Raw genomic sequence first — 16,903 nt, 5'->3', positions numbered from 1 at the left:
GTAAAAATTTCTACAGACATTTATTCTCCTCCCCAGTGTCCCACAGTGCTCTCTGGTACAAAACTTTTCTGCAAGCCATTAATGTCAGAAAAATAAATAAAATTTAAAAGCTGCACCATTAGCATTTCTGTTCAATTTTCTCCCTGAATGTTTACAATAATCATGAAAACAAATCCTGATAATAAACACAAATGATATTACCACAGACAAGCAGTGCTGAAAGACACTTTCAAAAGTCATTTAGTCCATTCTCTTGTTCCAGCACAGGACCAGATATACTTGTGTCTCCTCTAACAGATATTTGCCAAACCTGCTCCTTAGGATTTTCACAGTTTCCAGACAAGCCCTAAACAAAGTATGCAAGCATTTTAAGTTTCCTTCCCGTTAAAAAGTTCTCCCTACCAAGTCCAGTCCTCCCTAATGACACTAAGTTTACTCCTTTCAGCTTCACTATGAGATGAACATGGAAAAGTGATAATTTCCTTTCACTTGTCCGTCTCCTTCATTCCCTGGGATTTTCTTTTTAAGAGGCTAAATTAACTCATGTGTTTGATTCTTTCCTAACACATACCATGGTTTTTAGACACCTAATTATTCATTCCTATTACTCTCCACTGAATTACAACTGCTCCACATAATTTTTGAAGGGCATGCTACTCCAGGTGAGAGCTTACCAAAGCCTAGCAGTGGGAAAACTTCTTCACAGTGCTTCCTGGCCAGTGTCTGTACATTCCTGTATGACATTAATCTCTTTCAGGATGCTGGCTACAGTTCAACTTACATATTATTAGGGCTCCCTGATTCTCTGCCAAAGATCATTTCCCTACACAATTTTTCTTTGTCCTATGTCAACCACAAACTACCCCCTACAGAACATCCCTTTGCATTTTTCCTTTTGAATAACATCATAACATCATAACCATTGTTTGGGGTTTTCAGGATAATTTTTTAATATTATCATGCCATGAGTTGTTAACACAAGACTGGGAGAAGTGTATCTAAAAATTCAGTTAGTATACCAATTAATTAATTTCTTAGTTATATAATAAAAACACTGAACAAAACTGGTTCCCAAAGAGATCCTTCCAAAGAGATCCTTCCATTCTAACAGTAACTATTTATTAATATTTTTTGTTAACTATAACTCATCTGTTTACACTGCCCATATAGTATTTTAGGTCTCTTGAAAGCCATATGCTTCATATTTACAACACTAGTGAGCAGAACAACTTTTACTGTTAAAGAAACTGGGAATAGAAAGTATTGTATAAAAAATGTAATACTGCCAGTATCTAATAGTAACAAAAAAAAAACAACTATTAATATGTACACAATGTTATAAGCAGTTAAGTGAGAATATCAGAAAGAGAGCTCAGAATAATACATTGCTTTACAGAATATCAATTTTATGTCCTATTTTTCCATTTTAATTTGTGAAATGTTTTCACCATGTATTCTCAAAAACCATCACAGCTTTCATGACCCACTTAAATACATATATTAAAAAATAAACAAAAATTTATTCTGTCTGGAAAGTAATTGGCAAGTTGTATGCATGCTTTAAACCAGTTATGCATGAGTTCAAAAGTAAACATTTCTTTTATCACATGAACTTACAACGTATAAACCTCTAGAAGAAAGACGAGAGAGCAACTTAACTGTTTAACGCACAAATAACATCCAAAATATATTTTAGCAATTTGAAAATTTATAATAATAAATGTTTTAAGTTTCTCTTTATGAAAGGAATATTTTCCTCTCCATGCTTTAAGTTCTACTCTAAGACTCAATGTCCCGGCTTTGCCAGTTTCTGTTAAAACTTAAGATTTTCAGATAGCAAAAAAAATCATATAAAAGGTTCACAGATGAAATACTGGCTCCATCAAAGTCAAAATTTCCTCCGCTTTGATTGACCCAAGATTTCACTTTATATCTGTTGAAGTTCTGAAACTTTACAGATATTCTAAAAGCATGAAAAAAATTACATGCTATGTTCCTGGTCCTTAGAAAGCTCTTCTGACATATTATGTAGATTCATATAGCATTCTATGCATGACTCAGACCACGCTTATGCATAGACATGCTATAAATAATGCTACATGTCTTATCATTCCAGCTCCTCATGCACAGAAAACACATCACTTCACAGAAGTTTCATTATAAGGAACATTTGCCAAAGGACAGACAAATAAAAAAAAATTTTAAAAAAGTAGCAGTAACTCCTTAAATTGTACTCTAATGCAATCACTTAAGTTACTGATAAGGAGAGTGAGACCTGATTTTCAGTTTTCCCTTTGCAAATGAAGGGTTGGAAATGGTGCTCAGCTTGTAAAATGCCCTCACCTGCATGTTCTAAAGGGGAAATTATTTTAAACATACCCTCCATCATGTTCTAATGCTATACAGATGTTACTTAATCTACAGAGAGCAGCTTACTTACGTCTGGGGCTCCTTTTCATTTTGCTGTTTTTGCTGTGGTTGAAGAACGTTATTTACCAGCTCAGTGATCCCACTAAAGGGAAACCACCTGTTTAAACAAGCAAATAATGTGACTGAATAACCAAGAAAACCACACTAGTTGACGTTTTCTTATCCAACATTAGTAGAAATAGACAGGCGGAAAAGCTAGAGCCAATGGGAATGTGAGCTGCAGAACTAAAGAACTAAGTCAGCCGCTAAGGGTGTAAGGGAAGTAAAGTTCTACAAGTCACCAGTTCACAAGCAGGCAGCAAGAACCTACATCCAGCTAACATGTGGATGGAGTAAGAAGCTGCAGGCAGCTCTCTTACAAGCCAGTCAGGAAGCAGATGACAAACTACCTGCAGCCTATCAGGTATCAGTGAAACCTAATACCATCAAAGGTGCAGAGAGCAGAACATGGCAAAGGTAGAAAAGTCAAGCCTAGTGCATCTTGAAGATACTTTACTTACTGTGTCGGCTGTGGTTTTTGCTCTTCTTTGACCCTAAAAAGATAATTTTGCACAACTGAGTGCAACATGTCGAAAACAACTACCATGAAGTACTAAAATCTGTATAAACTGGGAAGGAAAAAGTTCCTATTTTGAGTTAAAAGGATTTGTTTTAATATTTGTTGCATGCTTATATTAAGTTGTACTATGGGCTTATTTCCATTTAGTTTTAAAAATGAATAATGCCAAGTATAGAAAACTTTAATATGTTACTTAAAATTAAATCAGTAATGCTCTTTACATGACTTCTAATTTTTTGCACATACCATACTAAAACATTTCCAGCAATACATTCAGCTACAAATACAAAGGAAGGTGCTTTGATTATGTGAACTACAATCTATTTCTTTTTTATTCACAACCAAATTGCCTGTCATAGCTCAAGGCAAATTTATAACATGTAATATGCTATTTAAAATGCAATATACTAAACTAATAGATTAAAGGAAAATCTGAATTATATTTATTAAACTACAGCGATGTCAGAACCTGAGGACAACTTAACTAAAAACTAAGGAAGGAAAGCTAAGGAATTTTACTCATCAGTGAACTTTACTAGGACTTGCTTAAAGAAATAACTGGATAATACATACAAAAGGTCTGTTTAGTACTGATTAGTAGTTGTCCACTGTCTTAAGCAAAATATTCCAACTAAAATACATGCTTTAACTTATATGAGCAAGCTGATGTTCTATACCAAACCTGTGCTGGTTTCAGCTGGGGTAGAGTCAATTTTCTTCATAGTGGCTGTATGGGGCTGTGGTTTGACTTTATGCTGAACACAGGGTTGATAATATAGAGATGTTTTTGCCATTGCTCAGCAGGGCTTACACAGAGCCAAGGCCTTTTCTGCTTCTTGTCTGCCACCCAGGTGAGGAAGCTGGGAGTGCACGGGAGGCTGGGAGGAGACAGAGCCAGGACAGGTGACCCAAACTGACCAAAAGGATATTCCAGACCATGTGGCATCATGCTCAGTAAGTAAAGTTGGGAGAAGCAGGAAGAGGGGTTGTGTGGAGTGATGAATTTCACCTTCCCAGGTAACTGTCACACCTGATGAGGCCCTGCTCTCCTGGAGATGGCTGAACACCTCCCTGCCTATGGGAAACACTGAATTAATTCCTTGTTTTGCTTTGCTTGTGTGACTAGCTTCTACTTTCCCTATTAAACTGTCTTTATTTCAACCCAGGTGTTTTCTATCTTTTACCCTTCTAATTCTCTCCCTGATCCTACTGGTGAGGGAATGAGTGAGCAGCTGCCTGGGCCTTGTTTACTGACTGGGGTTAAACCATGACAAAACACAAGAATAGAGACATTTACCCACAGGAATATTTACATCCTCTAATTGCAGGTATTGGTTTTAAACATCAAGTAAGGATCTACTTTCCCTATATGTTCAAAAACCCAAAAATGTTCCTATATAGATATTCTGAATGTCTCTCTATAGAGAATACTCTCACCTAACTAAACAGGAAGCACAGGCTCATAATTTTAAGATGATGCTTTGTGTTGCACAGAAAAATAAAGCTCACCAAAATACCTCCATATCTTGTCCACCATATGATATCACAGGAAATAACTTCATAAACAGGATTCAGTGACTAAATAAGATTTAAATAAGTGGATAATGAGAAACGCTAATATCTTTCCAAAACTGAGTACTGAAAGGGAAAACTGAATATGCAACACACAGTAAAATGTCTTCTAACATGGTTTTGCCTCTTCAGCACTTTAGAAATGTATATAAAAAGTAACATTCCAGTACAAAAACCAAAATAAATAAATAAATAAACCAGGCCCACAAAACCAAGCAGGTATATTAAACAAAAAAGAAAAAAAAAGTAAAAACAAAAATGTCACATGCCATTGCAATTCCACTCTACCATGCAACTTAATCATATTATCTTTAATCAAGATAATCTACACTTGTTTTTCAATGTAGAAAACTCAAAGCAGGAGAAATGGGAGGGATAGGAAATCAAAGCATGTCCATACTTTTCCCATTAGGTAGCTCAGGACATTTAATTTACATCCCCAACATTATAAAACTTGAGGCTCTGTGGTCAGCTGTGAGGAGAAAACTCCTAGATAATGATTCAGAATACCTAAGTTGCCTATGCAGAACTAGACACTGAAATGTGACCTCCCTGGCAACTGGACATTGAAAACTGAATATATCACTAATCTAGACATTCCTTTCCATATATGATTTCCAAAGCTTTGTACTCAACTATTTTATTACTTCATTGTGAATTGTTCTATAGAATTAAACGAAGGAAGTCCAAGCCCTTCACATAATCAGATTACAACCAACATCTTTTCTTTGGATAGTGACCATGGTCAATCATTTTTCACATGGGGAACTGAGATCAAATCAGTGTAAGATCCTAAGTGTGTAGTTTGAAATCTTTGGTACACTTTTTTTCAACAAGGTCTAGCATATTTACATTATAGTATATATATATATATATATATATGGTGGCTTCAATTGCAGCTGAAAACCCTTGGTATTTTTTAAAATCTTACAATCAATTTTTAGTTTTCCACCGTCAAATAAAACACATTGCCCGTTATCAGACATGTTGAAAACCTGCATTTAAAATTAATTTTTCAGCGTTTTATAGAAACACTGTGTTCTAAGTCAGGATATGATATGACCCTAGAATTCAAAATATCTTCCTTACAAATTAATCTTTTTGCCTCCTAGAATTCTGTCTCATTCACTATCCACTTTCCAACACTGCAGTTATGTGAGGACAAGAGCTTCCATTATTATATAACAGTGACGCATTCCTCGAGCACTCTCCATACATCCTTCAGTCCCTGGATTAGGAAATTATCTTCCTTGACTTTATAACAAGCATAGAAGACAAACTACAATTCGAAAATAAATTATTAAGAAATCTATTGGATTAATAGATTCTACCATATGATTTTAAATTAATATTAACCTTGTGGATCAACAGGCCTGAACCCTTCAGGTGTGCAGCCAGGTATTTATCTTTCAAGGTCAGAGAATGGATACAGATTCTGGATCTAAATACAAAAACCACTGGCTAATTTCTGCTTCTTTTTTTTTTCAAAAGACTTCATTCAGATGAAATTACAAGTTGTAGCAACTCATAGAAATAATTATATACTAGATGAAATGCACTGAATGTATTTTTAGCATTGCTGTGGCTTAAATATCTTTTTCTAGACAGAAAAGGACGAAAGAGACTACAGATAACTTGAACCCTGCCTACATGTACACATACAGTTGTATTTCCTTTGGTTACAAGAGTTGGTTTGTGTTTCATTGGATTGTGTACTCCCATATTTATGCATTACTTTCTACCCTCCTTTCAAAAATCAGCAACAAACAATTGCTTAAAAGAGGTGTCTTGCCAGGTCAGCAAACCCCCAAACTTCCATTTTCTCAACAGACCAACTGAAATACCCCAAGCAGTATAACTACATTCTGCTCCTTCCAGGCTACCTATCTTCATTTAACCTTCCTATGTCTTTTCAGCTCTATCCACTCAAAACTCTACCAAGAACAGTGCCAGTTCTCATTATTCACTAGAAACAAGTTCTGCTCTAAAAACACCAACAGGCTCCAGATAATGTATCTGATCGACAGTAACTGAGACAATGCATTCCAACAGTGCAGAATGCTAAGTATTTTACCACCTATTCTAAAACATTAGAGGAGTTTGAACATTTTGTCACTACTTTTTTTTTGAAAGATCACAACTCCATACACTATTGCGCTTGAAAACAAGCCAGGATTTTTCTACTTGCCAATAATAAAGAATTTTTTCACCTAGCACTTTGTTATGGGGAACCTCTGCCCTTTGAAACACACACAGCACCATTACTCTTGTGTTCCTCTGTAAGTCTACACAGTCCAAATGCCAGACCCCTTTGATCTTTTCCAGTAGCTGGAATCATTAAGCTAAATCTCCAGTTACTGTGAACAGTTTTTGATGTTAGATCCTCTCTGTGTACTAAAAATTTCCTCAAAGATTAAGGCTATTCCCACTGGCACAGGGAATGAATATGAGAACAGAATGGAAAGAAGAGGGAAGAGAACAAGAAAAATGGAAGCAGGAAACTAACTAATGAAAACATCAATATAAAAATTATTATTATCCCTTTAAACTCCTAATACTTTTCTATTTTTCAATCTACTGCCACCAGTAAAAGCTTCTCTCTAAAATCTACTATGTCAAAACCATAAAATATTTTTTCCATAAGGTGCTTTGGAGACAGGTAAACTAAAAAGCACTCTGTTAACAGAGCTCATGTCTATTTTCACATACTTGAATGCATAGCCACAAAAACATAGGGGAAGAACTCAAGTGCCTCAATCTATGAAAATAACCATTAAAACAGACTCTACACCTCCTAGACATTTGTATTAGTTCTTCTCAAGTGATGTTTGGGGAATCTGTATTTTAGAATCAGCCATCCTTGGCAGGGATAAACATCATAATATCTACCTCTAACCCAGTAATGCTCACAAGATTCACAACTTGCCATCCATGGACCTACAAGCACAAGGAGATCAAATCTTCAGCAGTAAACTCAGTGTACCTAATGTCTCCTAGAAACACTTAGTTGAGCGTACAGTGTATAACACTCTATATCACTTTCATTTAAAAATATACAGTATTTCAATCTTTTGCTCAATAATAGTCTATGTTTTCCATATTTCCTAATCAACTCCGTGGACTAGGATGGATCAGGACAGAAGATTTTTCTGGCCCTTTTGTTGAAATTGAGAAGATTGGAAAAGCAAGTAAATTTTTTGCTTGGAACTCATCCATGAAAAAAAAACCTAAATATACTTTATTATTAGTGTTAATGCTGTAATATTGCAAATATCAATTTCATGACGCTGTTGATGCTTCTAGAGTAGTTATTTTTAGTAAATATATTGCCTAGGAAATCCAGAGAGTTGGACACTCATATGAAATGTTTATGTTTAGAGAATGTAGATCCTAATGACAAAGCAGGATCTATGTGCAGTAGTTTCAATGAGCAATGCATGTTACACTAGACTTGATTAAGAATCAACATAAGATTAAATATTAATGCACCAAACTATCTGGTTTTCCTAAAGCAAATCATACAGGAAGGATGAGGGACAGTCTCAGATCTATAAAAAGAATTGTCACGTTTTGCTTCCTCTGCAGATACCATACTGACATTGACCTCCAGCTTTGTTCACAATAAAGAAATAGAAATAGTTGAGAGAAGACAGCAGCAAATAATTTTGTCTCAAACCCAGATTTATATTATACACAATAGAAATCTGTGAAGCTGCTATTTTTCAAATAAAAACAGCAGCATGAATGCTAACTAGTTCATAACCAACTGTATTATAAGGTGAATTAAACTGAATACTATTATCAGGATTAGTATTTTAATTTCTTTGCATTCTGGACCCCACTAACCCAGAGGAGAGCACAGAGACGCAGCTTTCTCAAGAGTCAAGGCACCAACATCTTTGAAGTGTTCTCTCTTCAATAACTGTCCACAATTACAAGCAGATTTGAACTATTCCAGAATCACTTCATAGTTAGCAAATGTCTTTTCAACGCAGAACTAGTGAAAAGATTTTAATGAAGATATGTAACTAGCTTTACCTGGAATTTATATAGTCCCATTGTCATAGCATATGAACATAATAATCTCTAAAAGTATTTACCATTGGCAATATTTTTTAATTTAGAACAATTTCCTCCCCTGGAACTTATACCCTTGAAAATGGCACTGAAAATAAAATAGATTTGATGAAACAATGATAAAATTCTAACCTCCCTTCTCTCTTGCTTCCCTGTGCCTTCCATTATTTCTGTCAGAAAAATTGCATTTCATGCATAACAATATCCAAACTACTGTGGAGATACCCATTCCCTCATTTTAATTGTGCTGAAAAGGAGAGACCATCAGCTCCAGCAACATTCAGAGGTTTCCACCACCCTGTCTTAGAATGCAAGGTCCATTAATCCATTTTCCTAGATAGCCTGCTGTGGACTCCTTCCTTTTTATTTCCTAAATCTTCACAACAGTACTTCAATTATATGCCCTGCACCAAATGAACAAAAAAAAGGAATTAGTTGCAGTGACTACACTCACACATTGGAAGTCAAGACACGACACAAGCACAGTATATAACTTTGCCTGCATCCACCCTTGACAGAACAGGGGAGTTAACACAGACATATATTCAAATACAGCCAGCTATTTCCTTGAGAAGGCTTCTCTACAGATTAATTAAATTATGTAAGTATGTTTAACTCCAAGAAAGGAGGTCAAACATAAATCCATGCCAATTACATAACCATAAAATACTATATATTACTGAATTGATCCTTGGCATTGATTATGATTATATATAAGAACACACAGATAATAACATGCAGTTTAACTATTTTGATCAAACTTAAAGTCTTTAATTTATATTATTGTTCCAACTGTTTTATTAATTTAGAGAGTATAAACAGTTGTATTGAGAAGGGTCATATTTTAGACAACAAAGTAATGTCTTGAGGAATATTTTCCTGAAGATATATGCAGATGATTTTACTGTATTTTTGTTCTGTTTGTAACAAACATAACAGTAGTTTCCAAAAAAGCACTTCCACAATCAGTAGTTGAGTGCATATTGGATATTGGTAATTGGATATTTGATATAAGTGAACAAGCAGGTGGAGAAGTTGGGTACTTGGGCTAGAAACAATATTTTTTCTGGTACACAGAAAAAATTTAAAACCTAACTAAATCCAAGCTTAAAAGGTTAAACATTCCTTGAAGTCCAAACCAAATTTACTTTAAAGATGTATGACAAACAACAGGAAAGCACCATACGTACTTTACAGATAAGCACAGACATATACATGCTCCTGGTATAACAGTCTAAGCTGAATGAGCTCCCTGAATGAGCCTCAGATGAACACCATCCATAAACATAAGTTCTGTGAGATAAAGCCTACTCTGACATTTAGATGTTAATTAGAAATGGGATGGTATAATCTAAGGTTCCAGACAAACAAGGTGCAAAGTGATATTTTGAGTCTAACATTTTTATAAAATATCTACTAAAATGTGGTTCACTGTGACCAAAACCAGTGCTCAACAGCCCTGTACTTTTAACTCTAAAGCTGAAGAAATGACAGTATGTTTTATTATTTCAGAATCAGCAAAATAAATCAGATTCTGCTCATCTTAGGATAAGAACTCCTCAGGGCAGAAATGATTCCTACCATTCATCTCTAGGATGGGAGAAGGAGACACTTTGTTCTACAAAGGAAAGCTCCCTCGCTTCTCGCACATCCTAACTCAGCCAGACTTCTTCCCTGCTATTTGTTATTCTGTTCAGAGTAAAATGATAAAAATGAGTGTCAAACTCACCAATCTGCACATGAGAAAGTTATTATAGTACAACTGTAATAATAAAAAGTACTACAATGAACAGTAGCCATTATGTTATATACAGTTATACCTACACTATGTATGTATAGTATATACACATACTGTATATAACATATACCTATGCTATATACAGTCCCAATAATTCATTCACCAATCAATGCTCTCTTTTGAAGGTTATACAAAATCGCAAGCAGGAGGCTTATACCAGGGAGGTGATACTGAAAAGTCTGTGGGTTTGTCCAAACCTACCACACAGTTTAAAATGAACTACTGCAGCTTTTCCCTATATTTAGTAAGGAAAAAAGTATTTTAGTTATCACAAAATGGGAATTTCTAAGACAGATTTTGAAATCCCTCAGCATTATAATTTGTTGCCCAGTTGCAGCAGGCCAGCTGCTTCCCCATAGGTATCACGTGCCTGCTGAGGGAATGAGGCACGTACAAAAAATTCGAAAAACAAAAATTATAAAGTAAGAAATAATAGAAAGTCTTGGATCACATGAAGTTGTCAAAGAGGGGCAACAACCAGAAAACAGTATAAACAATCTTAACAAAGGAATTATACTGGGTGAAATTGTATCTTTCAATCCTAAAACATCAGAAGCTTTTTTCAGATTGCCATGTAACTAATATTTTTGAATTAGGAGTTCCACAGATTTGGTTTTTTCTGGGTAAAGCAACCAATATCTGTCAGCTGTTCATCTCTAGCATCATATATAATAGCTGCAAGATTGGACCAGCTAACTTGCAACACAAAGCCAAAAAATAGCCTGTATTAGACATGCAGTAAGAACAAAACAAAGATCAAATTCATGTACATGAAGGATGTCAAAGGCAGCAGATAAAAAATGCACACAAGCTTAAGGACTTCTTAAACCATAGTAGATATTTCTTTAAAAGTAGTTTACCAGTTCAATTTCTATCAGCTCATTTAAAGAGCAGCTAATGTTGCATCATTCTTCACTATAATGAATTTCCAAATCCATTTCAAGGACACGAGATACAAGCAAATACGTCCTTGAATGTAATCAGTTTGTTCTGTCAGTAGACCCTTTTTCAGACAAAAAAAAAAGGGCAATGTTCCTACAAATAACTTTCAATTTCTGTCAAAAGTTCAGCTTTGAGACAACAGTCACTGTCCTGCTGTATATTTGGTCACACTAATGTCTCCCTCACACGATCTGAAAAGCCCTGACTTCTCTCTGATCTCAGTTCTCATATTTTGAACAGGCAGAAACACCTCACATGGCAGCCTGACACGGGTTCACAGCCTCTAGGTAAGCGGCAACTGCCTTCACTCAAGACGTTTTAGCTGATTGAGCTTTAAGCACATGCATATTTCAATTCATTGGAGGGCAATAGTTTTATTTGGATTCAATTTTTTCTCCAATTTAGTAAATGCTACTTTCCCAGGTCCTGCAGATATGCGGATATTTCAGGCAAATGACTTACAGAGAATGAAAGAAATCAATCTGAGACAGCAGGCATCAAATCTGAAAAAAAATGTTGGACTTTCCTCTAATTTTCCAAGAAGGAATAAAGACAAAGTTGTCCAATTATCATGTAGCATTTGTTATTAGATGCAATTTTCTGTAATTATGAGGACCTCATAGCAAGCCTTGGGTGAGATTTGCATTGAAAAAATGTTGAAGTTATAGATATCTCTACAACCTAAACTCTAGCAAAGATTAATTTTTGACAGCTAGCATTCATTTGACTGTATCTATTTTCAAAAAGTCAGGTTTCTCCAAGGAAGTGCTGGAATAGCTCTTAGGTCTGCCACATATTTGGTGTAAAAAGGAAAAAAATATTATGTGTATTTTTTTACACATATTTTGTGTAAAGAGTAAAAAAATGTTTTACATTCTTGCCTACAGGATGTGTGAAATGTACCAGAAGAGCCGCATTACAGCAAGCCGAGCCATATTTTACTTCTCAAAATAAGGATGACTGTAACAAGGTAAATTTTACAGTCTTTTTCATGACCAAAATGCAAACATTTCCCACTATTATAGTAATAACACATGCATAAACACATCCAAATGTAGCATACACATGTACAAGACTACTCAAACTTTAGTAAATTATTATCTCCAAACACAGTTTCACCAGAGTGAACTTCAGTAATGGATAATCAAATACCAAATAAGGTTTTGTCCTACAACAGTTTCTTAGAAAACACTCAAAAAAGGCTTAAATATTTTAAATTAGAATTTTAATCATAAGGATTTTTAAGGGAGACTTATTTCAGTGTCTGGATCACAACTTCCCTTACTTAATGCAATTTTTGTTCTTTCTGTATTAGAAAGATGAGACTTTATTTTTTACTTATGCTTCAAAATGTTTCGCAATTAACTGAAATTCTCAAGGAGTTCATAAAATGAAACAGAAAGCCTAATTTTAAAATTGATACAAAGCTAGGATATTGAAAGCAAACACATTAGGACCTTTTTAGAACATTAGTTGAATTCTAATGTAAGTAAAGTGTCCATTAATATAGAAATTTCTCCTAAGGGTTTTGAGTTGCTTTTGGATTGGATTTTTACTTTTTCAACAGTAGATGGCATTCCAAGATCTCCTGCAGAAAGTGCTTTTATAGATGCTTGTTCTGTCACCAGCTGCTGGTGAAATATGCAGCTCTGGGCTCAGATGCTAGCAGGTGAATTAAAAACAATTAATTTTAACTCTGTAATTAATTTTAAACGCTCTAGTAATTACTTTGGACTTGATATGTTATTTTGCCTGTTAAATAGCTATTTTATAATATCTCTGAGATATCCACCAGCTGAAAATCTTATACACTAGAGCTTAAAAACGACACAGTAGACAATAAGCTAGTATTTCTCAGACTGTGACATTGAATTGTGTGAAATGGATTCAAATTTCTTCCAGAGTTCAGGCAATCCTAGAGAAGAGTTATTGCAAAGGATGCAACAGGAACAGAAATAAAAATCATTACTTTGTTCCTGTTCTTTTCCAAACCAGCCTTAACAAAGAGCCCCTTTTTGGAGCAGACTTGTGTCCTGCAGCCCCTCTGCACATGAGCTCCAGATCACTATTGGAAAATAAACAGGCTGTTGGCAGGACAATTGCTTCAGCTGTAAGGCCAGATTACTAAGTGGCTTGAAAAACTAAAGTTCCCTACCAAAAAAGAAACACAATATAGCTTTTGCTACAAAAAAAAAAATTAGATTCTAAGATTTAAACAAGAAGCAAAAAACCAGGAAAAAAATGAGTGAGAAATACAACAGTAATGCACACAAATTTAATGACAATACTTTCAAATAGTCTATTTATCAAGAAATCATTCCTTTTTTCTGATTTTGTGGTGTTTTTCACATCTCTTGAGAGTTTAAAAGACTTTTATTGAATATATTTTATTTAATATTTTATGAGGGAATCATGCCTATGTTATTACCTTATTCTATTATTACCTTATTCTATTATATATGCTATATAATAATATAGAAGCTATTATACATTATTATGCTGATGGTGGTATTATGATGATAATATTATGATGTTATTATAGTATTATTAAGACCTCTTTTGTAAGACTAAAACAAAATACTGGGGTTTTTCCTGAGAATATATTTAGTTGAATAAAAATATAAGTGGGAATACTTCCAGATAGCATTGAATTGTCTATTCACATATTCTATATAATTTATAGTTCATATCTGGAGTTCGCAGGAAATTACTGTGATATAGTCTTATCTATCTGTGATGTAATGTCTCTGACCACATGAGATACTAGAAGTAAATACAATGCCCAGTTTAAATGCTACTGAGAGAAAGCAGGAGTGGTTTTCTTTAAAAACAGGTGTTGTCTGGTGATTCATTTGATGACTAGAAAATTTAGAATCATAAATAAAATATTATAAACTGTCTGCATGACTAGTTATAGCAACACCATTTACAATAGTGGAAATGTTCTTTTCCATTGTTTTTATATGCCTGAAACAATGTTCCACTAAGAAAGAAAATATTCCAGAATTGTTTGCTATTTCTGTCTACTGCTGGGGTTTGCTTGCTATTTGCACCTTTATTTTAAAGTGAACCAAAGTTACATGATACTTGGAACACCATTTTCCTAGATTTTTTTTCTGATGCTTTGTTTGTATGCCCTTGTCTTGTATGTTTTGCATGAGTAAGGCTCTCCTAGCTTGAAGAGTTTATTTAAATAGAAAAATGTGCACAAAAATGATCATTCTCATATTGTACAGATGTATTTACAGTGAGCAAGCAAAGCGATTCTAGAGCTGCATCATGGATGACAACTAAACTGGGGCTTGTATTTGTTTTAGTGAGCAAACTTTGGGCTCCAGAGATTAACATAATCCAAACCCATGAGCACAACCAGTTTTGAAACTACTGACAATTTTGCATACATTTCACTCTCTCTGCACTTAAAACATCCAACTTTTAAGGTTTTAAAACCAATATTCAGAGAATACCATCTGTCTTTTAAAAAAAACTACTTTAGCAAATACCTACTAAACAGAAAACAACTAATTAATAAAGGAAAAAATACATACCAAAAAAAACTCATACAGAACACATTGGCAAAATTAATCTTTAACAATTTTGATTTTTTTGATCAGAATTAAAATTCTTTCAAATCATTTCTACATCACAAATAACAATCTAAGCAGAAGCTTAAAAGGATTCAAATGACCTGCTATAAAAATTAATTAAAGTATTTTCTTTCAATCTAAGATGTAAGGGCTTCTGATCAAAATATCTTGTCTTGGCTGAAAATGCCAAGTTTTAGTTTTAAAAGCTAAAACTATATTAACCATTAAACTATATTAATAATTATTATTTTAATGAAAAATTAATTATTAATTAATTATTAATTACTTTCATTCGCATTAGGTCCTGCTACACATGATCCTCTGCAGTGACCAGTGGCTGAATCTGAGACATTTCCAGGTTGAAGGAGTTGTGGATTTACTCAGCCTATGAAAATCTTGTGGGTTTGGGTCCACTGGGTTTAACATTCCAGAGTACAATGCAGGTTGATGTACCAGGCTGTTCTAAATTTCAAGGCTGTAGTGACTTATAAATTTATTTTCGCTTTGGGTGTTAATTTCCTTCAGTGTCTTTTTACAGTTTATTCAGAAAATTGGTTTAATAAACAATTTTAAAAACCCTTACATTTCACTTCTGCCTGCATCGTAGAGTTAAGAATGAAATGAGAATCTGATCTATGTAACTTCTCCCATTCCTCAGTGAAAACAAAATATCTATTCTCTAAACAGGCTCCAGGAGAGAACTCTGGATTCAAAAAAGGCAAGATCACAATCAAATAAAAATGGTACTACTATTTAGTAAATTCCATGTTTATCTAAACTTCTTTAACTGGCTTTCATAGGGCAACTGCTCATACAAGATTATAACTATTCCTCTGAGCAAACTATCTAACCTCTGAGGTCATACATAAATTACAGTTTAAATCAATACAAGTTGTTGGGACATTTATTTTCCCTCTTATTCTGATTCAAAAAGTATATCCCAGTGGTTCCCGGAAGTAGTACATTCATTTCTATAAATGTCAAAACTTCTCTCCCAGAATGATGAAAAAGATTGATCGTGTGATTACTTTTAACATAGATTCTGAAATCAAATACAGTATCCCTGAATTTGTAACAATCTTATCATTTTCTGCCTGACTATTTTATATCTTTTTACTAAGATTAACTTTCCTAGTCAAGCTGCAAAAAAAACTTCAAACAATCTTCAAGACACAAACTCAAGTGCAGGTAACTTCTAAACCTTTTCACCAAAACTGTATAAGTGTACAATTAAACATCATACTCTACTTAAGAATACAGTATTCTCTCAAAATTTAGTATTTTTATGTTGACTCAATACCTGAACTTTCTGAAAGGATGCAATATCATTTGCATGACATTATAAAGTAGAATCAGAAGCTTTCCCCCTTTGTTTTCTGTTTCCTGGGAATAAATTTATTAACAAATTAAGAACTTGGAATGCTCTTCCTGACACACATCTTACCTGAAACGCTCATTACTCCTTTATAAGAATGATCAGTCTGAGATTCCAGAAACTTGGGACTGGCTATAACAGGTTAAAGGCATTTGTAGCAGAGGGAAGACAGGAATAGAAAAAATAAACTTCAGATCTCAAATTCCTCCTTCAGCAAAACTACACCTGTACCAGAGGCATTAACAGAACGCTACCTGTAGAAATAGTAGTTTTGTGAGCATCATTATTCCTAAACATATGTTATTCAAACTCTTATCTGAACAGAAGTTCTAAATGTTTAATAAGGGAATCCTGCATAGCAGCTTTGAATGATCTTTTAAGCACTAAATCTTTATTGTAATGCAGACACTCATTGTTCTCATTCCTAGTGAATTGCAAACATTCATTCACGTCTGTTTGCAATTAGAATACATTTAAAATTAATAGAACTGCCATTCATAAAGACAGTAAATATAAATGAAAATTAGTAAACAAAAAGCGACATCAAAACCAGCTCAGATAAT

At 34.2% G+C, this 16,903-nt stretch overlaps 1 protein-coding gene across 6 annotated transcripts in view; it reads right to left on the bottom strand.

Annotated features, from left to right (window-relative positions):
- RIMS2 (regulating synaptic membrane exocytosis 2) overlaps positions 1-16,903 on the bottom strand; it is a 445,769-nt gene that overhangs the window by 381,691 nt on the left and 47,175 nt on the right. For 2 of the 6 annotated variants that reach the window (XM_030967156.1, XM_030967184.1), the window contains exons 2-3: positions 2,931-2,963; positions 2,441-2,527 (exon numbers count right to left, since the gene is read on the bottom strand). The exons of the other annotated variants lie outside the window; for them this stretch is intronic. In XM_030967156.1, the coding sequence (XP_030823016.1) occupies positions 2,441-2,527; positions 2,931-2,963 (120 nt within the window). The remainder of the gene's footprint in view (positions 1-2,440; positions 2,528-2,930; positions 2,964-16,903) is intronic. 6 annotated transcript variants of the gene reach the window in all.

Source organism: Camarhynchus parvulus, chromosome 2 (assembly GCF_901933205.1).
Source record: "Camarhynchus parvulus chromosome 2, STF_HiC, whole genome shotgun sequence".
Taxonomy (NCBI): Eukaryota; Metazoa; Chordata; class Aves; order Passeriformes; family Thraupidae; genus Camarhynchus; species Camarhynchus parvulus.
The sequence above is the reverse complement of the archived record's forward strand: the minus strand, read 5'-3'. Positions and strand labels throughout refer to the sequence as shown.